This window comes from Paroedura picta, chromosome 6 (assembly GCF_049243985.1).
Source record: "Paroedura picta isolate Pp20150507F chromosome 6, Ppicta_v3.0, whole genome shotgun sequence".
Classification (NCBI taxonomy): domain Eukaryota; kingdom Metazoa; phylum Chordata; class Lepidosauria; order Squamata; family Gekkonidae; genus Paroedura; species Paroedura picta.
Window position 1 is genome coordinate 123,339,874 of NC_135374.1, and position 27,978 is coordinate 123,367,851.

The following is a 27,978-nucleotide window of genomic DNA, read 5'->3' on the forward strand; positions in this document are numbered from 1 at the left end:
CCTCCCTATTGGAACCGGGTCTGGTGTCAATGAGAGAAGAATCCCGATACTCCAAGCGGCCAGTGAACAATGACATTGAAGAAAGACGGTCAGATGAACAGCTTTAACCGCCCAAATTGTTCCACCTTTGCAGAATTGTCGTTAGAATGGAGACCCAGCCTTGGAACTGTTGGAAAAAATTGGGAATTCTCAGCATTGACGCTTCAACACCAGCTGCCGGATATCATCATAGCTCTGCTGAGAACTGGGAGTGTTGGTTCCGGAGCAGATGCAATGGGACCTAATTGTTGACTGGGCTCAATGAAGCTCATCGATGCTGAGTCCCTGCAAAGCCAGTTCTCTCTGCACTGATGGCTGGTCGATACCAAACGCTCCACCACCCACACCCTTTGGGGAACGGGATTCCCAACATTGGGAGCGGGAACACAGTCGAACTGAAGTCTCAGCCAATTTTGTGGCCTTCTTAGCCAGTGGCGATGAGGCTGCCCTCCCAGAGGTCCAACAGTAGTTGAGCAAGTGACCAAAAGGGCTATAGGTGACTTTCCCCTGTATAGGCTCTTCTCAGTCCCTGGAGCAGAGGCTTTTAAAGCCCGTCCCCAAAGAGAGACCGTCAACTGATTAGCTCCCCCATCCCTGGCCTTCGGAGTGAGTTGAGGACAGGCCTTATAGGAAGAGGTCGTGTGGTCCTCACCCAGGCACAAAAGACGGGCCTCATGCCGATCTGCTCGGGCCATCTTAGCTCCACAAACAGAGCATTTCTTCAAAAGTGCCATTTTTCTTTTCATATTGTGTCTTTTCTCCTCAGAGAGTCTACCTGAAGCACACGGACACGCAGCTTGTGGTTATGTCCTCTCAAAGCGGCAGCAGAGAGAGACCTGAGGGAGGAGAGCTAACCAGGGTTGGACACTTTGGGGCCCAAGGAGGCCGTTCGCTCCCGTGCCCAAAGTGGCCGTTCGCTGCAGCGTGGCACAGGCTGCATCGGGAGCGAACGGCCACTTTGGGCACTGAAGCGCCCAACCCTAGTGCTAACCCCTCCCATTGTCATGTGACTTTTGGGTGGAAAAGTCCGCTCCTCTAGAAGGGAGGGGTTGCCCCCCTGGGAGCGAAGAGAGTCTTAATGAAGCTTGCTAGCTCCTCTTCGTGGCAGCTCTGCTGGAGCACAGACCCAGGTGGGTCCACACAGAATCCACAAATACGAATTTCAGAATTTTGCAACCCGAACCACACACCCCTGACCAGCAACTTGCCTGAGCAAGACATGACACCCAACTGAATGCAAGGTGAGACAGCTGCATGGCTGCTATTGTGTACAGCATGTCCCCACGCGCATTTCACTCCTGCACTGGAAATGGTGGGCCTTTGCAAGAGAGCCATGGAAAGGATGATGGATTTCTGGGTGCATTCAAGAGGCACTGGAGCAATTCCAAAAGGAGACAGCATCTAATTAGAAAAGGCAGTAGGTTTGAACTGAGGAGGTCATGCCCTTCGTTTGATGGAACTGTGGACCAGCACTGAATGGGGGGCAGGAGTTGGACTCCTGAGGACTCTCTGTAAAGCTCCATCTTGCACATGCAGAGGGCCTTTTTTAACTTCTAAATCCCAGCAGACAAAACTTTCAGCAGCAAAAATGCCAGCTTTGGTACAATTGCTTTCCTTTTATCGCTGTGGTCCAATGCAGTGTTTGTGCAGAGGAGAGAATCCTTATGGTAGGGCCTAGCAGGGGGGAATCACAGAGAGGGAGAGCCAAGCAAAGCTGTATTAGTGCCAAACAAAAGGTGAATTTTTAGTCTATTCAACTATGGTAGATGTGAAGAGGGAATGGAACACGTGAACTTCTCCCATCTCTGCCCAGCGTCCTCTGCTGAATGTCCTGGCCTCAGCTGCAGTGGGAAGTGGAATGTGCCCCATTTAACCAGCAGCAGCAGCAGCGGCAGAGGGGTCAGCTGCCCTTCTGGACACACTGAGAGGATGGGAAGCAAGGCAGGTGTGCCGAAGGGATGTGCTGGCATCTCTCCTCCTTTGAAAGGGTTCTCTGAGACCATATACGCATGCCTGCTTACTGCACTGTGCCATCCCAGTCCCGGCCGTTCAATGCCTCTTTTCTTCACTTGGCTTTTGTGTGTTTATCCTAACGGTCTAGGACTTGTTCATTAGCCCTTCTAAGTCCTCTTGCTGCTGGTTTCAGCCGAAGAGCCCAAGCACCAAAACCGGCTGCCGTAGGGATGTCAGGACAGACCCAGCCTTGCCTTCAGGAGGCAGGGAGAGAGAAGCAGCTAAGGGAAAATACAAAGTTGCTCCCTGGTTCCTTTCTCTAGCTCTAGTGAGGAAACATTTGAGAGCTTCTAGTTACTTCATCGTGTGTCCCATCTACATAGATAGGGGGTGCCAAGAGCCACACTTCTTCACAGTTCTGGCCAGGGGCACCCCACTGGATTTCTTTACACTTGGGGGCCGGCAGCTGAACGTATGAATGAGCCCCATTGACAAATGCGAGGAAGGGTGAGAGGAAGGCGTCATCTGTGCTGTGGGCTGTACCGTCCATCATTACCTCGTGACGGAATAAAAAACGGACCAAGAATGTGTGTGGAGCAGTCATCAGTGTACGGAAAGCCACACCATGTGCAGACAGCAAGCGGCCTCAAGTCCAAGGGACTGTGAAAAGCCCACTTCAGAACAGCCAATGGAGTAGAGGCCGGTCCAACTCAAGGCCATGCAAGTAAACACAGCCTGGAAAGTCTTGAATACTTGGCAAAACGCTCTGTGCTCCTACACAGAAATACATATGGATTTCTTCTCTTCCTGAAAACATGGGCCGGATTTCTTGGAGACGGTCTGGTTGACGACCAGCCATGCTGATGGAATCCCAAAAGTTCATATTAGCTTGGAAGCCCAGGCTGATTTCGACCAGTTCTTTAGGAAGGATAGTCCGTTCCCAGCTCACCATTCCTATGCACCTTGGAAAGAAAAGCTGTTCTTTAATACCCCACTTTTCACTACTGGAAGGAGCCCCAAAGCAGCTTACAGGCACCTTCACCTTCACCTCCCCACAGCAGACACCCTGTGAGGCAGGTGGGGCGGAGAGAACTCTGCAAGAATTGTGGCTAGCCCAAGGTATGCATGTGGAAAAGGAGTGGGGAATCAAACCCACTTCTCCCAATTAGATTCCTGTGCACTTTAAACTCTACACCACGGTGGCTCTCCAGGGTGGGGAGGAGGAAGTGGAGGTAGGGGAAGAGACCTTCCTCACAGACAAAGCAATGATGACAAATGCAGAGTCCCGATGAGGCTGACTGATGAGGAGGATCCCTTCTGCTGACCCAAGAGACATGGTAACCATTGATAGCAGGTAGGAGGCAGAAAGGAACAGGCCTGCTGTAGGCCCAAGTACACCTTTCTGGACATAAGACCCATTGAGTAAAATGGACTTTACTTCTGAGGATCTGCATAGGATTGCCCCCTGTCTCCCACCTTGATTGGGCACAACGGGCTGGATTCAAACCCAGGATGCTTCTATGAATCGGCCATGACTAGAACTAATTTTTACTGAAATGATAAGGATCTAAATTTAAATTTAATGAGAATACAACATCCCCTTATCTCCACCGTTAGCACACAGGACATGCATCCTTCCTAGTCTTCTTACTCCAAGTGAGTTTCTCTGCACTTTCTGAACTTCAATTTGAAGTGGAAATATAATGTAAAATCCAAATGATTTTGCATTACATGGCTTAATATTTCTGAATTCCAAAACGTGACTTCACAAACAACTTCGGAAGAGCTCTACTACTTTATGTTCTGCCTGTTTTATACACACACACATTTGGGTTAAATGGAACTTAAAATATTCTGCAAAAATCTCCCCCCCCCCAAAAAAACTGATGTTCTCATCTTTTTGTGTGTGAAAGGTCGGCTCCTGCTGCATAAGCAATGTGTTCATTGAAAGAAAAGACATTCGCCCTGTATGACGATAAAGGTCTTCTGATTCTGACATTAGCAGCTTTGGTACATCTGAGTCAGTTTTGGAACATCTGGGCTGTTTCTCACTGCATTTATGGATTTCAGAATTTGTTCTGTGACCAACAGATGTCCCAATCAAAACCAGGCTCCTGCATACATGCCGGTTCCCATTAGTATAAACTCGATGTGCGTCTTACAAAAGTAATTTATCCACCCTGTATTTCTTTCAATTCCTGTTCATATACAAGTGTGCATATTCCATGAAAAATAAAAGGCAACTTGTATGTTAGGCTGTAGATAAACATGCAAATCTAATGTCTGCTGTGAGTCCCTGAAATACATGACAGCCGGTTTCCACTAGTGGATCATGTCCTCTGGATTAGGACGAATGCAGAGAAGCTCCCCTGGATCTTTGGCATCAATAGTGATATTTCAGCACACTATAAACTGCAGGTAATATTTCCTAGGGAAGCAAAGGGGGGGGGGAAGTGCTCTATACACGGCACAAGCTAAAGTGTAGGTGACATTAAAAGGAAACGGTGTACGAAGATAGTATCTCAGAGTGCTGCCCCCGTTTGGTTTCCATTGTCAGTCTCCGTATCGATGAAAAAACCTCTTTCAGCTGGTCAGTGGGCTGCTGGCACTGCAGGGACCAAGGCTTCTGTCCAGTTTGGCTTCTGAAGGTATCACTCCTGGAAACAAATAATATCAGAACAACATTAGGAGTCAATACGAATCCAGAGCCTCACTAAGCAACAAATCTACTCCATCTGTTTAGAGCATTTATTAGCTGCCATTCTACCTGATAAGAACTCAAGGTGAGTTGCATTGTCAACAGCAGTAAAATGCAACTCCCCACACTAATGGTAAAACTAGTCATTTAAAACTGCCAGGGGGCATAAGAACGAATCAGCTTCCTTCCTTCCTTCCTTCCTTCCTTCCTTCCTTCCTTCCTTCCTTCCTTCCTTCCTTCCTTCCTTCCTTCCTTCCTTCCTTCCTTCCTTCCTTCCTTCCTTCCTTCCATTTATTACCCGCCACCCCCGAGTGGGTTCATGGCAGGTTAAAGGTAAAGGTATCCCCTGTGCAAGCACTGAGTCATGTCTGACCCTTGGGGTGACGCCCTCTGACTGGCAGGTTACAGACGTCCAATAAAAAACCCCAGTAAAAGGGACAGCAAAAATACAGTAAAACCCAAACGACATGGCAGTAAAAAGTCCAGAAAACCCCTCCATTCCCCCCTTACCTCCATCCATGGAGGGCTGGAAAGAACGTAGCTGCCCTCAGCGGCCTCCTGAAGATCAAGAGAGCGGAGGCCAGGCATAGTTCTCAGGGGAGACTGTTCCATCATCATGGGGGAGCCAATGAAAATGACTTCTCTTGTGTACCCACCCGCAAGCTTCCTGGACTGGTGGGACTGGTGGGAAATATCACTCTTGATCGTAATTCCCAGGCAGTGGGAGGTGGGGAGAAGACAGTCTTTTAGACACACTGGCCCATGTAGGGTTTTAAAGTTCAAAGCCAACACCTTGAACCGGGCCCAGGTGTCGATCAGAAACCAGTGCAACTGCTGCAATATTGGGGGACGTGCTCCAGGAACTGGTTCTGACCAGCAGTCAGCTGCATGCAGCATTCTGCACAAGCTGCAGCTTTTGGACAAGTGTAGCTCCAAGCAGAGCACACAGCAGCTGTCCATCTGAGATGTAACTGAGGCACGGGATGAGGCCAAGCCAGTGCATCCTTGGGAGCATGTTGGCTTGTGCATCCGATCCACATCCAGATTTCTTTTGGAAACTATGTCCTCATTGACAGTGTTGCTGTTGCCTTGAATGGTGCTGCGAACCCAGAATTCCATGGTCCTTCTGGTCAGAATTCCAACAAACCAAGCGCCTGAAGGGACAGCTGATCTTAATCAGACTGATTACGGGGGCTTCTTCAACTCCATCCTAGCTGCTCCAGGGCAGGTATCATTTCTGCAATTCTTGTCAGTTTTGGGTTTTATGTTTTAAAAAACCTGCTATAGAGATTAACATACTGTTTTCTTTCAGCCCATGCAGGATTATCTACAACATGGGGAAAATTCAAAATGTGAGACAGCCTAATTTTTTTTCTTTTGAAAAAGGCCCAGATACACAGGTCAGATGTTCCAAATCTGTGGCTTCTTAAAAGCTTTTCATTATCATTTTTGAGAGGTGGTGTCCTGAGCAGTATGTGGTCTTGGAAATCTGACTGCGTGAGCCATGGGCAAAAGGGGCTCCAGCATACTGAGTTTTATTCACAGTCACTTTCCTGAGGATTCCAAGCATGGAATTGCACCTGGAGCTCATGCTGTCAGTGCTCACTCGGCCACAACCCCTGAATCTTTGTCTTGGTCTGTCACACCCAAAGGAGGGAGGCCCCATCAGTGTATATATGAAAGTCTGTTTTTTTTTTACTCTGCTGAGGCTTGATTATTCAACAAGCACAGGGTCATACAATGTAGTGTAGGAAGAATCCACCTGAAATCAAGTCATGAATCATGCTCCACAGCACTGGGAGAGTAAGAAAAAGCCACATACAGGTCCCGGGAGAACTATGCAGCTTCCTGCCCAAGGCCCTGTCATAGAACAATAGAATCAAGGAGTGGGAAGAGGCCATCCAGGCCCTCTGGTCCCACCCTGTCCTCAGGGCAAGATCAGCCTCAAGCATCCAGGAGAAGGATCTGTCCAGATGCTGCTTGAAGACGGCCAGTGAGGGGGAGCTCCCCACCTCCTTAGGCAGCCCCTTCCACTGCTGAACTAGACTCCTAGACTCCTAGAGTGGGAAGGGGCCATGCAGGCCTCCAGTCCCACCCCCTGGTCAGTTCAAGATCAGCCAAAAGCATCCAGGAGAAGGATCTGTCCAGCCGCTGCTTGAAGACGGCCAGTGAGGGGGAGCTCCCCACCTCCTCAGGCAGCCCCTTCCACTGCTGAACTAGACACCGAGAATCCTAGAGTGGGAAGGGGCCATGCAGGCCATCTAGTCCCTCCCCCTGCTCAGTGCAGGATCAGCCTCCAGCATCCAAGAGAAGGATCTGTCCAGCCGCTGCTTGAAGACGGCCAGTGAGGGGGAGCTCCCCACCTCCTTAGACAGCCCCTTCCACTGCTGAACTAGACTCCTAGACTCCTAGAGTGGGAAGGGGCCATGCAGGCCTCCAGTCCCACCCCCTGGTCAGTTCAAGATCAGCCAAAAGCATCCAGGAGAAGGATCTGTCCAGCCGCTGCTTGAAGACAGCCAGTGAGGGGGAGCTCCCCACCTCCTTAGGCAGCCCCTTCCACTGCTGAACTAGACTCCTAGAATCCTAGAGGGGGAAGGGGCCATGCAGGCCATCTAGTCCCTCCCCCTGCTCAGTGCAGGATCAGCCAAAAGCATCCAGGAGAAGGATCTGTCCAGCCGCTCCTTGAAGACGGCCAGTGAGGGGGAGCTCCCCACCTCCTTAGGCAGCCCCTTCCACTGCTGAACTAGACTCCTAGAATCCTAGAGTGGGAAGGGGCCATGGAGGCCATCCAGTCCCTCCCCCTGCTCAGTGCAGGATCAGCCTCCAGCATCCAGGAGAAGGATCTGTCCAGCCGCTCCTTGAAGACGGCCAGTGAGGGGGAGCTCCCCACCTCCTTAGACAGCCCCTTCCACTGCTGAACTAGACTCCTAGACTCCTAGAGTGGGAAGGGGCCATGCAGGCCTCCAGTCCCACCCCCTGGTCAGTTCAAGATCAGCCAAAAGCATCCAGGAGAAGGATCTGTCCAGCCGCTGCTTGAAGACCACGAGTGAGGGGGAGCTCCCCACCCCCTTAGGCAGCCCCTTCCACTGCTGAACTAGACACCGAGAATCCTAGAGTGGGAAGGGGCCATGCAGGCCATCTAGTCCCTCCCCCTGCTCAGTGCAGGATCAGCCTCAAGCATCCAGGAGAAGGATCTGTCCAGCCGCTGCTTGAAGACCACGAGTGAGGGGGAGCTCCCCACCCCCTTAGGCAGCCCCTTCCACTGCTGAACTAGACACCGAGAATCCTAGAGTGGGAAGGGGCCATGCAGGCCATCCAGTCCCACCCCCTGCTCAGTGCAGGATCAGCCTCAAGCATCCAGGAGAAGGATCTGTCCAGACGCTGCTTGAAGACGGCCAGTGAGGGGGAGCTCCCCACCTCCTTAGGCAGCTCACTACTTCCTTAGGCACTATTGAACTACTCTGAATTTTTTTTTTACCTGATATCGAGCCAATATCGTTCTACAACCAATTACTGTGGGTCTTATACACTGCTAACACAAGCCATTCCCTGCCCTCCTCTAAGTGACAACCTTTCAAATACAAACAGAGCAATTATGTCCCCTTTCAGCCTTCTCCCTCTCCTCGTCCCTCAACCTTTCCCCATAAGTCTTGGTCCCTTGGCCCCAGATCATCCTCATTGCTCTCCTCAGAACCCTAACAATTTTATCCATGTCATTTTTGAAGTGAGGCCTCCAGAACTGCACTCAGGACTCCAGGTGGAGTCTGACCAATGTGGTATATCGTGGGACTAGGACATCTTGTGATTTGTATGTGTTGATACAGCCCAAGACTGCATTAGCCTTGTTTACTGCCATACCACACTGTCTGCTCATATTTAGCTTCCAGTCCACAAGTGCCCCAAGATCTCGTTCAGCCACCCTGCTCCCCAGAAGTGTCTCTCCCCTCCAGTATGCTGCTTCTCATTTGTCTGACCCAGATGTAGATCTCTGCACTTCTCCTTATTGAATGGCATCTTGTTCTCATGGGCCCCCTTTCCCAGTATGTTCAGATATCGTTGAACTTTATCTTCTGGCGTGTTTGCTACTCCTCCCAATTTGGTGTCATCTGCAAATTTATTGAGTAGTCCTGTGACTCCATGAGGTCATCCCAAGCCCCAAAGACCAGTTGCCTGTGAGACATTTTGCAAACATTCCAGAATACTTGATTAAGTTTCGAAATCATACCAAACCAGCAGACCCAGCGTTCAAGCTTCCTTTTTGAGTCCATCAGAAAAGAGACAACAATCTCCATCTACAGGCAATAGTGATAATTTTGGACCACCACCAACCACTCTAGTGGGCATGAACTGCAAGGCAAACAGGCCCTGATCATCGGCCACACCAGAACTGCTCCCACTGTCACAATGACAACTCTTTGGGAACAGTCAATGTACCGCTTCCGATTCTTCCTCCGGCACTCCTCCCTCTCCGCTCTGCTGCTCTCTTTGCTCCTCCAAACTTCAGTGTTGCAGCCGCAGCCCCAGTATTCCCCCTCTCAGGCTCCTCCGAGGCTGCTCTGCTGGCCTGCCTTTGTTTAAGGGAGCTTCAGTGTGGCTTAAGGGGACTGCCGTTTCCTTTTCTTGCCCTGGCAGAAGAGGAGCAGGTGGCCATTTTGCCCCCACAAGTGCCTGTGCCTGGTCAAAGGTTTTGCCAGCTGCTTTGGGGCCTCACTAAGGAGCTAAGTGGGAGTTCTCTCTCACAGTAAAAATTGAATATCCATTTTGCCCACAAAGAGAAGGGCGGGGAAGCGCTGCATCCACGGCACAGGCCACACCCACACAGAGGGGCTTCATCCCCTTCTCACCCCGCCCACCAGTCAAAGCCTGCCACAGGAGCACATCTGCTGCTCATCCCTTCCTGTCAGCCCCTCTGTGTGGAGGCAGCCCACCAATGGGGGGAGTGTCTTTATTGAGAACTCAATCCCAATTAGCTCCTCAGTAGGGACAAGGAAGGCCGAGCATCAAAGAATTGAGGCTTTTGAACTCTGGTGCTGCAGAAGACTCTTGCGAGTCCCTTGGACTGCAAGGCAAACAAACCAGTCAGTCCTAGAGGAGATCAGCCCTGACTGCTCCTTAGAAGGCCAGATCCTGAAGATGAAACTCAAATACTTTGGCCACCTCATGAGAAGGAAGGACTCCCTGGAGAAGAGCCTAATGCTGGGAACGATCGAGGGCAAAAGAAGAAGGGGACGACAGAGAATGAGGTGGCTGGATGGAGTCACTGAAGCAATAGGTGCAAACTTAAATGGACTCCGGGGAATGGGAGAGGACAGGAGGGCCTGGAGGATCATTGTTCATGGGGTCATGATGGGTCAGACTCGACTTCACACCTAACACCAACAGGGACACAAAGCAGCTCTCTGGCCGTTTTATTTCTACAAGGTGGCAGGTAATGCCGAGTGACAGGGACTAGAACATTAACATTTGAACACTGCTGAGCAACTGAAGAAACTGATTTTTTTTAAAGCCCCCCAGCAGCCTGGTAGGGACTGAGGGAAGAAAAAGGGCACCACATGGGCAGGGCCTTTGGAACTGCGCAGCTTCCACACCAAGCACATTCTCTCCAGGAAGACTGTGCAGGGTTTGAGAAAGGACAAAGTCCTTGAGCAGCTGGAGCTGTGATTTCTAAGATTCAGCACGGGTTTCGCAAGAACAAGTCATGTCAGACCAACCTTATCTCTTTTTTCGAGAAAGTGACTACCTTGCTGGATCAGGGGAATGCTGTGGACATAGTTTATCTGGATTTCAGTAAAGCTTTTGATATTCTTGTTCACGTTGGAAAAATGCGGTATGGATACTAATTCTGACAGGTGGATTGATAACTGGTTGACAGATCGTAACCAAAGGATATTTGTTAATGGTTCAGCATCTTCTTGGAAAAGAGTGACAAGTGGAGTACCCCAAGGATCTGTCCTGGGGCCTGTGCTTTTCAACATATTTATAATGATTTGGATGAGAGATTAGAGGGGATACTTATTAAATTTGCAGATGATACTAAACTGGGAGGGGTAACAAACACAACTGAAGACAGCAACACCCCAGTTGAAGAGGGATGTTGACAAAATGGAACATGTCCAGAGGAGGGCAACAAAGATGGTGAGGGGTTTAGAGGCCAAGACGTATGAGGAAAGGTTGGGGGAGTTTGGTCTGTTTAGCCTAGAGAGGAGACGACTGAGAGGGGATCTGATAACCATCTTCAAGTATTTAAAAGGGTGCTATATGGAGGATGGAGCAGAATTGTTCTCTCTTGCCCCAGAGGGACAGACCAGAAACAATGGGATGAAATTAATTCAACAGAAATTCCATCTAAACATCCGGAAGAAGTTCCTGACAGTTAGAGCGGTTTCTCAGTGGAACAAGCTTCCTCGGGAGGTAGTAGCTTCTCCTTCTTTGGAAATTATTAAGCAGAGGCTAGGGAGTTATCAGACAGAAATGCTGATTGTATGAACTTAGGCAGATGGTGAGTGGGTGGGCAGGAAGGGATGTGCCAGGGTTTGTCTCTTGGGGCCCTTCCTTGCACACCCAGGGAATTGCTGATCGCCACTGTGGGAAGGTAGGTGAATTCCCTCCAGGCCAGGCTGGATTCTGAAGATTTTTGGTGTGTGTGGGGGGGATCATTTGAGCATGGAATTCGGGTCACTGTGGGTGGGCAGGTAGTTGTGAGTTCCTGCACTGTGCAGGGGGTTGGACTAGATGACTCTGGAGTTCCGTGCCAACTCTATAATTCTATAGAGGTTATCATATCATCTCTTTTATTTATCTTCTCTCTAGGCTAAAAAGACGAAGCTCTCTCAACCTTTCCTCTTATGTCTTGGTCTCTAAACCCCTCACTAAGACTAATTAAAATACAATGCTATAGGTGTTTACAGTCAAGGGCTTTCATTGATTTTTTTCTTTAAAAAAAGTGCTATCAAACAAAATTTACTGAAAATGCTTATCATTATAGGAGAAAAACGGGGCAAAAATGCCACTTTCTGCTTGTTTCTGCTGTGGAACCCTCTAAAATAATAATATAGGCCAGCAAACTTTCGGTTTGGTTAGCAAAGCAAGCTGAGGGTAACCCCTAGTTTAATTTGAGCAAGCTGTATAATGAAGTATGCTGGATTGTATAAAAGGCATACAAAACCACACCCTGTCTATCAGGCCAGTTCCCTAATAGTCCATTAATTTCCAGACTGACCAGGATTCCAAGGGCCTGGAGTGGGGGGGGGGGGGGTAGGGGACTCAGCTGACCCCTGGTGCAAACAGGACCACTGAGAGACAAGGTGGTTCTGCACATGATTCTATGCGATTAATGCCCAGGCACACAGACAAATAAGACGCTGTGGGTTTTTTAAAGGGGCCCCCACATATGTGATTGAGCCTCTTCTCTGCTGCCCAAGACATGGGGAATGTGGTGAGCAGCTCTACATCATGTGAATTAAAAAACAGGGCAAAGGGAACGCTGGCTTTCTCTAGTTCAGGGGTAGTTAAACTGCGGCCCTCCAGATGTCCATGGACTACAATTCCCATGAGCCCCTGCCAGCGAACGCTCATGGGAATTGTCGTCCATGGACATCTGGTGGGCCGCAGTTTGACTACTCCTGCTCTAGTTCCTAAAATCTTGCACTATCCCTAAATTCCAGAGGTGTTTCTGTGTTAGTCTGTTGTAGCAAAACAAAAGCAATTTTTCCTTCTCCTTCAAAACTTTATTAGAACAAGGTAAATTATTTCCTTTTGTTCCCATTTTTTTCTTTTTCATTTTTTCATAATGTTAAATCTTAATGTTTTGCATCCCTAGGGGGGGAAAAAGATTCCAGGAATCAGTGACCAAGACAATTAACAAAGAATATTTTTTTCTCTTTGGATCTGGTATTTGAGCAGTATATACACCAAAGCTGAACAGCAACAGTGATTTTATATTAGAACCCTTTCTGTTTTTAATTTGCCAGAAATACATAAATAGGACCACATTTGGTTAATTTACTGGCAGTTGTAAACTGTGATTTTGAATTTTGTTTCCCCCCCCATGCCCTTTATGTATTGCATTTTATTGTGTATTTTGTATGTAAGTCTCCTGGAGCTCCATGTGGAAGAAAGGTGGCTAATAAATGTATTAAGTAAATAGAATTAAAAACAGAGGGAGAGAGAGGGAGAGAGAGGGAGAGCAAACTACATTAAGCTGCAAATTGCTCAGCCGCGACATTTCTAAGCCAGCTTCCTCTCTCACAAAGAGACCTTTTGCCCAGTCTCCCCCCTCCCCCCCCCCCGCCTCCCATAACAGCTGCTCTGAATGTTGTTATCCCAAGTGAGGAGGCGGCGGCATCTCTGGGAGTTTGTTGTTTTGGAACAGATGGCCAGGAGAGAGCTGGGGAATGTGCCAAAATCCGCAGTGACTGAGTGCTTTGGGCTCCAGCTCGCGTGCCTTTCCTTGCCCTCTGCCCTGAGTGGCGCCATCAGGACTTCCCAACTAGCGCTCTGAACATCTGGAGTCTGCGGCTGCCAGGAGAGCCGAAGAAGCAAGGGAGGAAAACCCTCTCCTTGCCGCCATCCCCTCAACAATGCTCCTCACTCACTCACTCACTCACTCACTCACAGAGCTAATCAAAACCAAAAAGGAACACTCGCTTGCTCGCATGCAGACACACACACACGCACAAGACACACACACACACACACACACACAAATTAAAAACCTTGCCAGCTAACCAGTTGCGGGTTAACAACAGCCTCTCCATGACTGCTCGTCATTGTTATGTTCCGAAAGCTCTGAAGCCAGGGGGATTCTCTTTCAGGCCCCGGAGTCAGAGTGGCTCCGTGCATTTCCTTGGCCGACGACGGGGGATACTTTCTGAGCACCACGGTGCGCTCCAAGGGAAGCACGGCCAACGCAGCTCTGATTATGCCTCCACACAGACACAAGGCAAGAACCTAAAAAGGCCCGAATAAGGGACGTCAACTGAAGCCTCTGTAGGGCAGAACACCGTTTTTAAAATATGGTAATAGTATTTAAGTTAAAATCCCAAGGCTTCTCGCATTGCCTCGATAAAATCAATGCCTACCTGCATACTAATCCCTCCCCTGACCGGATGCGTTTCGGTGTTCCTGCCTTTATGAAGGGTCAGGCATCAAATAAAACCAGCATATATAAAATACCATCAATACAAGAATTGCTATATAAAGTTAGCTCCTTTACTTAAAATGATATGATATAAAATGATATACCCAGGACACTATGGACTTTCGTCTTTAATAAATGTTAGGACTATATTTTAAAAATTGTGCTCTGCCCTACAGAGGCTTAAGATATTTCCCCTTATTTTTACCTTTTTAGGTTCTTCACGGTTGTTTGGGTCAGAATTTTGTCAACATGGACACAAACCATGCATGTCCCGGTTAAAAACTGCCCTGAATTGTGGCAGAAAGGCGAAGTGAAATTATTGAAATCATCTTCTACAATAGTAGCAGCGTGCATGAACCTCTCTGTCCGAGGCAGCATAAGTCGTCAGAAAATAAAGCGAGCAGTTTCTAAGCCAGCCACCGGTTTCAGGAGGAGCATGGAAAGGGCCGTGCTGAAAAGGAAGGGAATCCGAATATCCTGGCCAAGATTATCTGCCCCTGCTATTTGCAATGGAAGAAACTGTTGACGCGCTCAAAGCCAGGAAGCTGGAGGCAGCACAGCCTGGGAGGGGACCAGGAGGCTGCCTCTGCTACAAACAGAGGCAGATGACCTCTCTGAGTGTGGCTTCAACATCTACTGCTTTCTCTGGGGCTGGACTTTCTTCACTGGAGATTATTCTGGCAGCCACTGAAACTCTTCCCAGTTTCTGGTTTTATGGACTTTTGCTGAGATTAAAGTCTTTCTCCAAGCTCAAGGGAAGCCTCGGCCCCAGGTACGTGGGCCAGGCTGTGTGAATGGTTTGTAAAGGAAACAAACCTGACATGCCTGAAGTACAGACATGTTTGTGCTGCTGAAACTGCTAATAAATATGTCAACTGCTTGCCCACCAACTCGCAGCATTAGTAGAACAGTGAAGGCTATGATGTTACAAACCCAAAGACTCAACAGAACGGGATGAGGGAGGACCTTGGCTCAAGGACGGAGCACTGGCTTGGCATGCAGAAGGTCCCAAGGTCGATCCCAGCATCTCAAAGTGAGGTGATCTGAAAGGCCTGCAACCTGGAAGAGCCACTGTCAGTCTGAGTAGACAAGACTGACCTTGATGGGCCAGGCATCTCATCCGGCTGGGGAAGGAGTCGTTGCTGTATTCAGTGACAAATTCTGCTGTTCTACAAGGAGCGAAAACGGATGAATTGTGGGTCTGCCCCAAATCATCCCGTACTTGGAGTAATGTCCAGAGATGCTGCTTGAGAACAAATATAGGGGTACACTTTCCTGGTTTCTTAATGAAACGTATTAAAATAGGAATGCGTTATCTTTTTGCACTCAGTACTTCTAGCTAATTTCTTTTAAAGAAATTCATGGGGTTGACAGTGGCGAGACCATTTGCACACATGGGGAAAAAGCCAGGCTAGTACTCAGATGGCAGCAGGGCTAATCGCCACTTCCACATGACTTTGGCACCGTCTCAGCCTACTTTAAGCCCTCTCCTGCCCCTGGCAAGGTAATGTGGATACTTCCGTGTTTTTTGTGGCGGGCGCCAACAAGGCCTATCCTAGGGCAAGGGGAACTCGTGCCTTCGAGGCTTGGCTCCTCCCCCTCCTACAGTGTCCCAGAAGGGCCAAAAAAAAAATGCCCCGTTCAACTGTGCAGGGCTTTGCAGCGGTGCAGAACTGACTGGGGCATTTAACAATTTTTCACGCCACCTTCGTGAAAATAACCACCACACCCCCTGCCACCACAAAGCACAGCAGAACCTCTCCATCCCGGCTGCCTCATGTGGAGGTAGTAATTCAGGGCAAACCAGGTCTGGCGGGGGAAAGCTTCCGTGTCGGTGCTCCCTGCCTTCTTGCACTTTCTAGCACTGAGGAAGAGCCGCTCATATTTTTAACTATTTAAAAAGGGGATGGCCAAGTCCCTTGCCTCGAGAGACCCTTTCTGGGGTTACAATAAGTTGACTGCAACTTGAGAGCACATACGTAAGCACTCTGCACATTACTCCAGCACTGGTTCAAAATTAGATATATGAGACACAGAGAAAGAACCTGCTAAATGCTTGAGGCACCTCCAATATTTCCCAGGGGACATGTGTGAGGTAGGGTCATGCATCATTAAGCAAATACGAAGATGATGAGGGGTGTGGAGGCCAAGTCATATGAGGAAAGGGTGAGGGAGCTTCATCTGTTAAGCCTGGAGAGAAGATGACTAACAGCTGATATGATCACCATCCTCAATTACTTGAAGGGTTGCCAGAGAGAAGATGTAGCAGAGTTGTTTTCTATTGCCCCAGAAGGGTGGACCAGAACCAATGGGTTGAAATTAATTCAAAAGAATTTTCGTCTAAACATTTGGAAGAAGTTCCTCAGTGGAAAAGACTTCAGGAGGTCATAGAATCACAGAGCTGGAAGGGACCTCCAGGGTCATCTAGTCCAATCCATTATACAAGGCAGGAACTCACAACTTACCTGCCTACCCACAGTGACCACAATTTCTTGCTCATACCCCCCCCCCAAAAAAATCTCCCGATTTTTTTGGCCCGGAAAAAATTCACCTCCCATCCCACAGTGGTGATCAGCAATTCCCTGGGTATGCAAGGAAGAGCCACAAGAGACAAACCCTGGAACATCCCTTCTGCCCACCCACTCACCATCTGCCTAAGTTCATAAAATCGGCATTTTTGTCACATGACTCTCTAGCCTTTGCTTAAAATCTTCCAAAGGAGGAGAACCCACCACCTCCCGAGGAAGCCTGTTCCACTAAGGAACACTCTGTCAGGAACTTCTTCTGGATGTTTAAACTGAACATTCCTCCTTCCCCTCCATGGGTCAATGACCAAGATCTCAGCTCAAGCATGATAGCCCAGCGATTAATTACAGCAACTCCAAATCAGGTGTTTAAAATCGGAAGCTTCCTCCTGTCCTCCTGCCAGAGTCACAGCTCCGGCCTCCTCTTCTTCCTGCCAGCCTCTACTGATTGTACCAGCCTCGGCCAGATTCTCAAATCACTGCCACTATATAAGAGCCACTGAATCTATCTACTCACAAAGGTTGCCATCTGTTGCCACTCTGCATGAATCAGTGCTCTGGATGTGCCACCTCCTCCTGATTAGGAGCTACACCACGAATACCTTCTCAAGGAGGAATTCTCTTCTGAGAAATGTTATTCTTACTCATTCAAACCTTCAAGGGCATAAGGGTGAAGTATGCTTCTATTTTCAGCTCCTTAAAAAGTATGCCTTGGTTATCAAAAGTGTCAATTTAATCGTTTCTTCATCATCATTATGGATTAGCAGTCATTCTCAACCAGGGTAATACCAGGGCATCCCCAGGGGGGCTACTCCAGTTGCAGAGCGGATTCCTTTCTTCTTAGGTTTCCCCATTTCAAACCTTGGGAAAATATACTGCCAACCTCCTGGTGCTGCCTGGAGATCTCCCAAAATTACAAGTGCTCTCCGAATCACACAGATCATTTCCCCTGAGAAGAATTCCCCCTTCGTATGGTTGGCTTTGTCAGCTGAGATGAACGCTTCCTCGTTTTGCTCAGGCAAGGTACTGCTCACACAAAAAGAAAACAAGCACTGTATCGTATTAGGGATGCCATGCACACTGTGAACATGTGACTCTTGGCGGTGTGGCAGGGAGGCGCGGACATCTGGCATCACTTCCAGGCTTTCTTGAAGGCTGAAGAATATTTCAGGGGTTGCTCCACAGTCAAAAATTTGAAAAGGGCTGGGTTATTAGAAGAAGGCAGCAGGCCCATTGTTTTTCTCTTCATGGGCCAAACATGGTCACCCTGCAGATTTCCACAGCTTAAGTGGAGCTTCAGGCCTGGCTCTCATTTGATGCCCTTGACACAAAAAGAAGTCAGCAGCAAACAGCATTGCTTGGGACACAATTTCTGCAGGGCCTAAAGCGCCTCCCAACACCCACAGTCCTGGGAGCTGACCAGCTGGATGACAGACAGCAGGCCCACAGACAACCCACCAATTTCTAGCCTCAGACCCTGCAGAGGAATGCCAGATGCACTGCCAAGTTTCCTGCAGCTGGTGGCCCACTGGACGTTGCAGTTCTCAATGTCCCCCTTCAGTGTTCACGCGGAGAAATCCAGCTCCTCGCAAAACCTGGACCTGGTAGCAGCCATGGCAAAGCTAGGATACTCTCAGTTTGTAACTGTTTCCACACAACAAGCAGGCCCTACCATGGACTTAATGTTAGGGACAGGGAGGCAAATGGGCCTGGTGCCACTTGGACCACTTTGCCCTAAAGGCTCGAATCAGCACCCTGCTTCCTCCCTAGATAGGCCGAGAGGGGATTTATGCTCGCCCAAAGAAACGACTGGATCCTACAGGAAAACAGAATGCTCTGCAGGATCCAATGCCCTCTCTGCTCCCGACACCTTGGCATACGCAGTAACTAGGTGAACAGAAATGGGAGCCAAATCACTGGCGTGTCAAAACCCTGTGGGAATTGCCACAGTTAATATGATCCTATTTGATTTGCTTGCTCGCCTCTACAATGGTACCGTGCTGCAGTGTTTATTGCATCATCCAAATCCCTTTTGTTTAGAGTCAGCCCATTCAGTCCTGGGGTTCTTACATGTAGCTCACATCTCCTGGTCCGCTACCTGCCCCCACACCCTGCTGGCTTCCTTGCCTTTCACACCCTTTGTAATCCCTGTCCCCTCAGGTCAGCCTGGCCCCTGGGCGGTTCCTACTATTTTATTTATGATCTCCTCTGACAGTAACCAGGCCCCACCACTACTATGCTGACCATCTGCAACTCAAGGCGAAGCAGTGCCTTCTGGGGGGGAATGAGGGTGGTACCCCAAAAGCAATATAGGTGCTTATGAGATGGCAGTGAAGGACACAAAAAGGGAATGCTTTGCTGCCTCTGCTAACTCTTGTCCAGCTCAATTTTCCAAAACAATCCAGTCTTCGACATCCTAAGATAGAAGATCATCAGAAATTCCATGATTTGTCATTAGCTATGAGGCATTTATGAGTTTTGTGGAGAAAATCTTGTTGCTCCACCTGGACTTTCCACTCCAACAATTGGAGGATCTCAAGCATCTGGTCGGGACCCTGGTCCAGCACATGCCAGAGCAGCCCTCAGGCCAGTTGCCTAGTAGGGGCCTGGGAGGAAAAGTACATTGCAAGCTGGGGAGCAAGTCCTACTGGCCCCGGCTGAGTCAGAGACTACCCCCTCCACAAAAGAGTCCCTGGACGAGGACGTGACAGAGGCTATGTGTTCGGGAAACAGTTGCATCCTGCTCTAAGAGACACCCAACAGCAGGTCCCAAAATGGGCCACAGGCAATGAGTGTTCCCATCCCCCTAGTGTTAGTCCTGGTAATGTTGGGGAAACCGCTCCAGGGCCCCGAGCTAAAGCTGAATGGGATATCGGTCTTGAGCTGCATGCAAACTTTGATAAACCCAGCGGTAGCCCAGGGCCTAGAGCTGCAACTCAAGCAGCGAGGGAGGCCATTAACTTTTGCCCAAATGGCTGGCCGGCCAGCTGGGGGGGGGGGCTGCCACCCACAGAACAGAGGCTTTAGCTGTAGGAGTGGGTGAGCATTGGGAGCAATTACAACCTGTAGTGGTGGTACTCCAGGCAGAGTACCCACTCATCACAGGACTAGACTGGTTGTGGAAACACAACCCCATTTTAGATTGTCTCGCCCAGTCAATCACATTTCGGGGGGAAATGTTCCAGGAACACTGATGTGATAGGCAAACGGGACAGGACATGGTGCCCCAACTATTCACAATGACGCCACTCAGTGATCCCCAAGCCTGTCTGGCCAGGGTGGAACTAGACACCCTCACTAAAGAGTACAGGGGTTTGCATGATGTGCTTGAGAGGGAGTGCAATCAGCTACCTCCCACCACAAAGCAGATTGTGCCATCGTCTTAAAATAGGGGGAGGCCTTACCCAAGGTGCATCTATACTCCATGAGCCCACAGGAGATGGCCAAGCTCTGAAAGTTCATAGACAAAAATCTGGCCAGAGGTTTCATTTGCCCAACTACTTCCAGTTCCGGCCCTGCTTGCTAAAAAGGATGGGACACTCCTGTTATGTACCACTTACCAAGGGCTGAACACTATTTCCACACAAATGTTTACCTCCTGTTCCTCATCAAGGACTTCTTAGGGCGCTTGGGAGTAGGGCGGGTGTTTATAAAACTGGACATGAGGGAAGCATATTACCGCATCCATGTAAAATGGGGAGACCAATGGAAGACCAACTTTAATACCAATTTGAGTACTTGGTCATGCTATTTGCCCTCAGCAGTGCACCAGGGGTATTTATGGACTTGCTCAACAAGGTCTTATAAGACCTCCTCTTCAAAGGGGTGTTGGTTTATTTAGCTGATGTTCTCGTTTATTATGAGTCATTGGGGGATCATGTCAGGTTGGTGTGGGAGGTCCTGAAGTCCCTGTGAGAGAACCACCTTTTTGCCAAGCTGTCCAAATGGGAGTTCCCTAGGGATCACCTGGACATCCTGGGTTATCTCACTTCCCCTCAGGAGCCGGAGATCAACCTAGTGAAATGTTGGGGTGGACTCCTCCCAAGATAAGGAGACAGTTGCAAAGCTTCCTTGGATTCCCAAACGTTTACAGGGATTTTCTAGCCAACTTTGCTCAAGTGGCACTCTACATACTGACCTGTTGAATACTAAATAAGGCAGGGATGGCGTTTGGAAGCCTGGGACTGCAATGGACTGCAGAGTGTCAGTGAGTGTTCAATGAACTCAAGACACAATTACATCTGAACCCATTCTCAGACCCGCAAGCCCAGCTGAGCAATTTGTGGTAAGTCAATTCAAGTAACGTGACTATGGGGGTAGTATTGTTGCAAAGGTGCCCTGAGGGCTGGCTGCACCCGTACGCCTATCTGTCAAGGAAACTGAATGACACTGAGAAGAATTGGGCAATTTGGGAGAAGGAAGCTGACAACCTGGTGGCACTGGCTGGAAGGGGGGACTGTCCCATTTGTGGTGTGGGCTGACCATACACATTTCCAAGAAACAGCTGCACAAATTGACCAAAACCGAGCTGGTAGAAAGCGTTCTTTTCCCACTTTACTTTTATGTTGAAACATCTGCCAGATAAACAGAACTTCCTGGCTGATACACTGTCCCACCTCCCACAATTTGACAGCCAGGCTGATCCAGTAGTGAATACAGTATTTTCTCCCTACCAGCCAGCACTGGCTGTGGTCACATGCAGCCACGCCCAGCAGGTGGGCAAATGGATACTCCTGACCAGCCTCAACAAGACTTGGAGTCAGATGCAGAGTTTCTGCAGCTGCGCACCCACCTGACAGAAATCGAGGGGAAGTTCAACAGGGGGGGGCTGGTTATATGTCCCTGCGGTCGCTAGGCAGCAAGTACTGCGGCTAAGCCAGGACAGCTGCATGGAAGGCCCTTTGATTCTGTAAAAACTCTACATCTGTTTCACCAGCAGTACTGGTGGCCAACTATGAAAAAGGACATAGAAGCTTTCGTGTGTTACGATCAAGCAGACAGTGGGCAAATCCTGGGGACTGTTACAGCTGCTAGAGACCCCCTACACTCCCTGGCTGATGATCTCCATGAACTTATCACCAACTTCCCACCCAGCCATAGAAAGACCATTTGGGTATTAGTTAAGCTTTTTTTCAAAGCAGGCACAACTGTGTTCCCCCCCCCCCCGCACACACAAACACACACACACACACACAACTCAACATCTCACCAGCCTATTCATCTAGACCAGGGGTAGTCAAACTGCAGCCCTACATTTGGCTTGGCCAAACATTACTGCCATTCTCGAGGCAGCCAAAATGAGTACAAACTTCAAAGAGGTAAGAAACTGCTCCCAGAGCCACCGTGGAAGGTGGGAAGCTGAGCCTAACTGTTCACGAAGCACCTGCACTTTCAGCAGCTCTCCTGCAAATTCAGTTTGAAATTTGTGGGGCCATTCACAATCACCCACTGGATCAATGACATCACAGTCGAACTGTCTCTTCCAAAGACTTACAAAAATGTTCACCTTGTTTTCCATTGCAGCATGCTTCACCACATCCCTGATCTCGAAAAATGACATGCTGCACCTGACACTCCAGTACCTGTCTACGTGGATGAACACACCCACTACGAAGTAAACAAGATCTTGGGCTCTCAAGTACACCGGAGAAAGTTGCAGTACCTGGTAGATTGGAAAGAGTTCCCGGTGGGAGATAGGGAGTGGGTGGAAGCTGCCCATGTTTGGATGCTCAGTCTGGCCTGAGACTATCACTGTTCCTATCCCCATAAGTCTTTCCCCGAAACCATGGCAGCTGGGGGTTGATTTTGGAGAGGCAGAATGTCAGAAGTGCCAGGGTTCTGCCATAAATTTTAGCGACAGTTAAATGTGTAGATGTTAGGAATCCATGCCTATGTTAATGCCCCCTAGGGCCTATTCTGTTTCCTTTTGCTTTCATACCTTCTCCCCCCCCCCCCATTGGCTCCATGAATGTGGATGACCGGCCTTGGATTGCATTGGTATCAGGACTGTTTGGGCTTTTGAAGATTTCCAGTGTTTCTCTTCGGGATGGGGGCTGACTGTGGGGTTAGATGCTGAATCTGCTTTGCTGTCTCTCAGTTCCAACAAAGAATTGTTTAGGTTAACTTGCTTGCTTTCAATAAACTTGCTCTTTTGCACCAAGTCAAGGATTGGTGTATTGGGCAATCTGCAGAAACCTGACACGTTCCACCTAGTTATGACATTATAGCACTTTGTTCACTTTGGGGTGAAGGCAGAGGATTCCTGGTTTTAGTGTAAAACTGGTTTATGATGTTTTAACCCTTGTTTGTTTTAACAGTTGTGAGCTGCCTGAGGCCTTGGGGAAGGACAGCAACTTAGGGTGCCCTGTTGTCTCAGACTATCCCTGCAGGGTGTCTAACCAAATGGACTCCGTGCTAAGTTCATGCTCCATCAGCATCCCCACTTGCAGGTGAGAGGCTTCCTGATGACACGCCAGCCCACTGATAGCCATCCTGGGTTTTAAGTCAGCCCCTCTAGGAACTTGATCCCCACCAAGTACTTCTAAGTTCCTCACTTCTAAGTTTGCTGGATTAAGGGCACAGCCAAGTGGCACCAAAACACGTGGGTATTTTCCTGACTGATGCAGAGCACTGGTTTGGCAGCTCTCATCCATGAATGCCATTTATGATTGGTCAGCAACACCTTCACCATCTGTACACCTCAAAAAGAAATCCAATTGGCCTCAACCAGAGACAGGGCCTTTTCGGCCTGGCCTGGCAGAATGCTCTCCCGGGTAAAATCAGGGCCCCGTGGGACCTTAAGCAGTTCCACAGGGCCAGTAAAATGTAGTTTTCCACCAGGCCCATAGTTGAGATACATCTGAGTTTCAGCTGGGCCCATTCTGCACATGTTAGTTAATGCACTTCCAGTACACTTTAGAAGTAGATTTTCCTGTTCCACACAGGAAAATACAGTAGCAAACTGAGAGTGCATTACCCAAAGTGTGCAGAATGGGCCAGACCTCCCTATCCACATCCACCTTATTAACCATCACCAGAGGAATGATATTCTATCACATTGTCTCCCTACTTTTTTCCTGGATAGATATGGTCTCCAACAAAGCAGTTTTTGTATTTTTAATTGTATTTTTATTTCCATTTTAAAGTTAAGATTCTATATTTAAACTAGGTAAAAAGCCCACTACATGCTTCGATGCAGCAGGTGCTAGCGGGGGATTGATTGGAAGGGGGGGTGGCGGGAGGCACGGCCGGGAAGGCAAAGCACGGAGCAGGCTCCCGTGCCCTCCCTTCCCTTCCCTCCAGAATGCGGCGTGGGGTGGCAGCCCCGGGGCTGGCGGTCCTCAAGCGGGCTGCTAGCAGCCTTGCAACCACTGCGTAGGTGGTGGCAGGGTGCAGGTGGTGGCAGCAGTGCGGAGCCATGGCTGCTGAATCAGGGCCACAGAAGCCGGCTGCTCCCCGGGACTGGCACCGCCCCTTAGGGGCTGCCGGCTCCTTTCAGCATCCACCCCGGCCTCAGGCTGCCTCCTTCACCTAGCGGCTGCCGCCAGCTTGTTCTTGCGGACCACCCCTAGTGCTGCTTCTGAAATATATAGAGGCACTATATGGTTACAGATGTTTGCAAAATTTAAGATTGTGTGATTTTATTTGCTGTAAAGAGCAGGTAAATAAATACATTTCTTGAGAGAGTCCATCAGAGTTTCACCCCTCCATCCATCTGTGGAGTGGTCCATGCCACAGGTACAGCTACATGAAAGACTCCCAAGCACCTCCTCGTACCAGAAGAGTTCTGGCTGCCATACATGAAAGCAAGACCAAATGTCGACAAAACAAAGTGTGACTGGAGCCACCCATTCATGTCTCAAGGGCTGCCACCCCCCCCTGCCCCGCCCTTCATCTGGAACATACCTTTCTCTTTTTAGACCTGCCTTCGGCTTGCAGAGTCCTTGTGCACTGCTCCACACATTCTGAGAAGCTCAGGTTACTGTGGTCGGAACTGTAATCCAGGTCAGCCAGTCTGGCCAAGGAGAGGATATAGTTGCACGCTATCCTGAGGATGGCCAGCTTGGACAGCTTCTGCCCGTAAGAATAGCAGGGAACCTAGAAATGGTGAGAACAAGAAATTAGGCTCTGCGCTTCGGAGGGGGGAAGGGAACTAAACAGCAAGTTCAATAGTTAGTTGGCTTCTGCCATGTGGAACAAGAAATGTCACGAGATGCTTTTCCATTCTGTTCCCGGGACTAATGGAATTTCAGATGAGCTCCATTTGCTGCTCAGCAGGACAATATTTGCACTTTAAAACAACGGTAGCAGAAGAACCTCAAAGAAGCCCTGTTGGATCAGGCCAGAGGCCCTGCCAGTCCAACTCTGTGCCACACAGTGGCGAAACCCAGGTGTGATCAGGAGGTCCACTAGCGAGGCTAGAACTCCAGAAACCCTCCCACTGATGCCCCCCAACCACTACTAGCGTTGTGCCCTTTGGCTGCCGAAACAGCCGTTCCAGCCCGAAGCAGCCAGCACCACGGCGCAGGAGGGAGGGGTGGCGCCGGGGCACCAATTGGCGCACACATGCAAGCCCAGAGCTCTGCGCCTGCATGGAGGCGCCCAGCTGTGCCCCGCCACTGGCGCTGCCCCTTTCTCCTGTGCCGCTGGCTGCTTCAGGCTGGTACACCAAGGCCAAGACCACGGATGGCCTTGAAGGTAAGTACCAAAACCTTAAGTCTGATCCAGAATTTGACTGGTATTCAGTGCAGTTGTCGGAGAATGGGCCATATGTGGGACCTCCATGGTGTTGCTGTGAGAATCCTGGCCACTGCATTTAGAATCACAGAGCCATAGTTGGAAGGGACCTCCAGTGTCATCTAGTCCAACCCCTACACAATGTTCCCCAATTTAATGCTATTCACTATTCCTTGTCATCTGCTCTTTCTTTTGAAATTCAGAGTGTCACTGGCTCCAGGGTCAGGCTCGTAGTCACAGGGGTGTATAAAGGGGCGTGGCCCCCCATCAGCAATAGGGGTTGTCACGAGGCTTCTGCCAATGAGAGAAGGCGTTTCCTTCCCAGACGTCTGTCAGAGACTGTCTCTTTCCCTCCTCCATCACAAGAGTTCACTTTGACCCAGGTGTGCTCAGGGCAGCCAGCAACCAACCAACAATCACATAAATTAAACATTTAAAACGTTAAAAAATCATCTCCTGCTGATAATCTGGCCAGAACTTGGAGGGGTTCCTGTTGGCGGATGGGTGGGCAGGCAGGAAGAGGCCAGCATCTAGCTTGTTCTTTCTTGACCGCAGCCATGGCCCGGTGGAGAGAGCAGCTCTGCCTTGCAGGCCCTCCGAATGGCTTCTGGTCCCAGAGGACCCTGACCTCCTCAAATGGGAGCCAAGGCCAAGGTCATTTTTCTCTCTTTGGGGACCCTGAGCAGATATTGACTGCTCAGCCTTAAAACTATTTGGGGGGCAGGGGGAACAAAGAGCTCCAAGACCATTTAGGGGTTTAAAAGTGGGAGTCAAGACCTTGAACCTGATCCAGTCCCCAATCTGGAGCCAGTGCAGTTGGGAGAGCACAGGTGTAATACATGCTCTCCACTGGATCCTTGTAGGACCCCAACAGCTGCCTTCTGGACCCTCTGGAGCTTCCAGAGCAGCTTCAGGGGCAGGCCCATGTAGAAGGAGCTACAGAAGTCAAGTCCAGAGGTGACTACTGCATGGATCCCAGTGGCTGGGTGTTGATCTTTGTAAATGGGTGCAGGGCATCTACAAAGCTATTCTGCTAGGCCTATGGCTGAAGTCAGGAATATAACACCCCTAACCCCAAACTGGCTGGCCCCCCTGGGGAAGCACCTACTCAAAACGTCAAGAGAAAAACTGACCCTTCTCAGCAAGCCAGTCAATTGGCAATACATCAGAGATGGTGGGGAATATGTTAACCATTTAGACCAGAGGTAGTCAAACTGCGGCCCTCCAGATGTCCATGGTCTACAGGGGCTCATGGGAATTGTAGTCCATGGACATCTGGAGGGCCACAGTTTGACTACCCCTAATTTAGGCAGTTAATTTAATGCCATACAAGACTGTATTTTATGGACCTCATGTTACCTGCCCTGATCTCATGGGAAGGGAGGGTTATAAACATAAATATTTATTTAATTAATTTTATAATAAATTGGTGCCGGCAACAAGTTTACCTTCTTTTTAAACTGGGCTCAGCTGTGGGGAGGGGGGCAGTCAATCCCTGTTTCTGTAAGGGGAACCTCCCCAGCCAGGCCAAGGGAAGATGGGTGTGCACGTGCGCTCCGTGGTGGCAAACTCCCCGTTCCAAATTCCCAGAGATTTGGGGAATGAAGCCAGGAGAAGAGATGTCAATCAGGGACCACAGAAATGAGGGTGCATTTTCACCCTTCCCAGCCAGCCGGTGCCCCCTCCCACGCTGTGTGAAGAACCAGGCTCCAATGCCAGGCTCCAGTTCTCCACTTCCCAGGTGGGGGGGGGGGGCAAGGCTGCTCCAGGGACTCTGAGGGCCCTCAGCAGCCTTGGGGCGTTCCTCCGTCTGCCCCCACAAATGGGGGGAAGGGGAGAGTCTCCCTTCCTTTCTTCCTTCTCCCCTCCCTCTCTCCCTGCCTTCGTTTTGGACTGTTTTGTTCTTCCTGTCATTTGCCCATTCATTTTTTTCTCTTTCTGTCTGCCTTCCTTCCACCCTCCTTTACTCCCCTCCCCCTCCCCTCCCTGGGGGTCCTAGCCTAAGGTGACCAGATTGTCCCACTTTTGGAGGGTCATCTGGGGGCACCTGGCAAATTGTACTTGTTGAAATTGATATATATATATATTACAATACTATTTTTGCGTTCTATGTGTTCTATGAAACTTTTTGTTGCTCCATATAGACCAAATTTTTAATCAAGAACCCCCCCCCCTCCCCGGTCAATGATGTCCCGCTTTACCAAAGTTAACATCTGACCACCTTATCGTGGCACCCCTTGTATCTTGGGGTACGATGGGCTTTGCCCCTAGGCGAGCCAGCCAGCCCCCCCTCTCCCCCGGCGGGGCGTACCTGCTTGCGGAGCGCCTCGAAGGCGGCGCTGATGGTGTGCACGCGGGTCCGCTCGCGGGCGTTGGCCAGGAGGCGGCGGGTCTGCTGCAGGGCTCGCACCTCCGCCGCCCCCGCCGCCCCGCCGCTCGCCTCGGGCAGGCGCTTCCGCGGGGCCGGGCACATATCGGGGCCGGGCGGCGGGGCTCGCGGCGGGCAGGGGCGGCCCTCGGGGGCGCCGGGCGGGCGGGCCGGCTCCAGCGCCAGCTCCAGCGCCACCTCCGCGCCCGCCCGCCGCGGCCCCGCCGGGCACCCCCGACGCCGCCCGCCCCAGCCCAGCGGGCGCCCCTTCCCCGCGCCGCGCACGCCCGCCACGCACAGCCGCCGCCACACGCCCCCCGACGCCCCCCCCTCGCCCCGCGCCGGAGGGCTCTTCATGGCCCCGCCGAGCACGAGGTCATCTGGCCGCCCCGCCGCCCCGCCAAGCCGCGCGCCCCATCCGCCCGCCCGCCCGCCCGGCGCACCAAGGCCGGCCCCGCTCGCTCGCCCGTCCCCGCCAGTCCCCGCCTCCCCGCCGCCAGCCTCGCCGCAGCCACCCGCG

At 50.2% G+C, this 27,978-nt stretch overlaps 1 protein-coding gene across 1 annotated transcript; it reads right to left on the minus strand.

Annotated features, from left to right (window-relative positions):
- Positions 1-3,552: 3,552 nt before the first annotated feature.
- On the minus strand, positions 3,553-27,854 carry ATOH8 (atonal bHLH transcription factor 8). The gene is made up of 3 exons (XM_077344082.1): positions 27,402-27,854; positions 24,260-24,451; positions 3,553-4,649 (listed from the first exon to the last, which is right to left on the minus strand). The coding sequence occupies exons 1-3, from the start codon at positions 27,813-27,815 to the stop codon at positions 4,644-4,646; spliced, it is 612 nt and encodes a 203-aa protein (XP_077200197.1). The 5' UTR covers positions 27,816-27,854; the 3' UTR covers positions 3,553-4,643.
- Between the last annotated feature and the right edge of the window lie 124 nt (positions 27,855-27,978).

Bases quoted from the DNA above. Each gene is read 5' to 3' on its own strand.
- ATOH8 (XM_077344082.1), bottom strand. From the start codon at position 27,815: ATGAAGAGCCCTCCGGCGCGGGGCGAGGGGGGGGCGTCGGGGGGCGTG. The intron at 24,452-27,401 runs GTACGCCCCGCC...CACCATTTCTAG, and splicing joins TCGAGGCGCTCCGCAAGCAG to GTTCCCTGCTATTCTTACGG.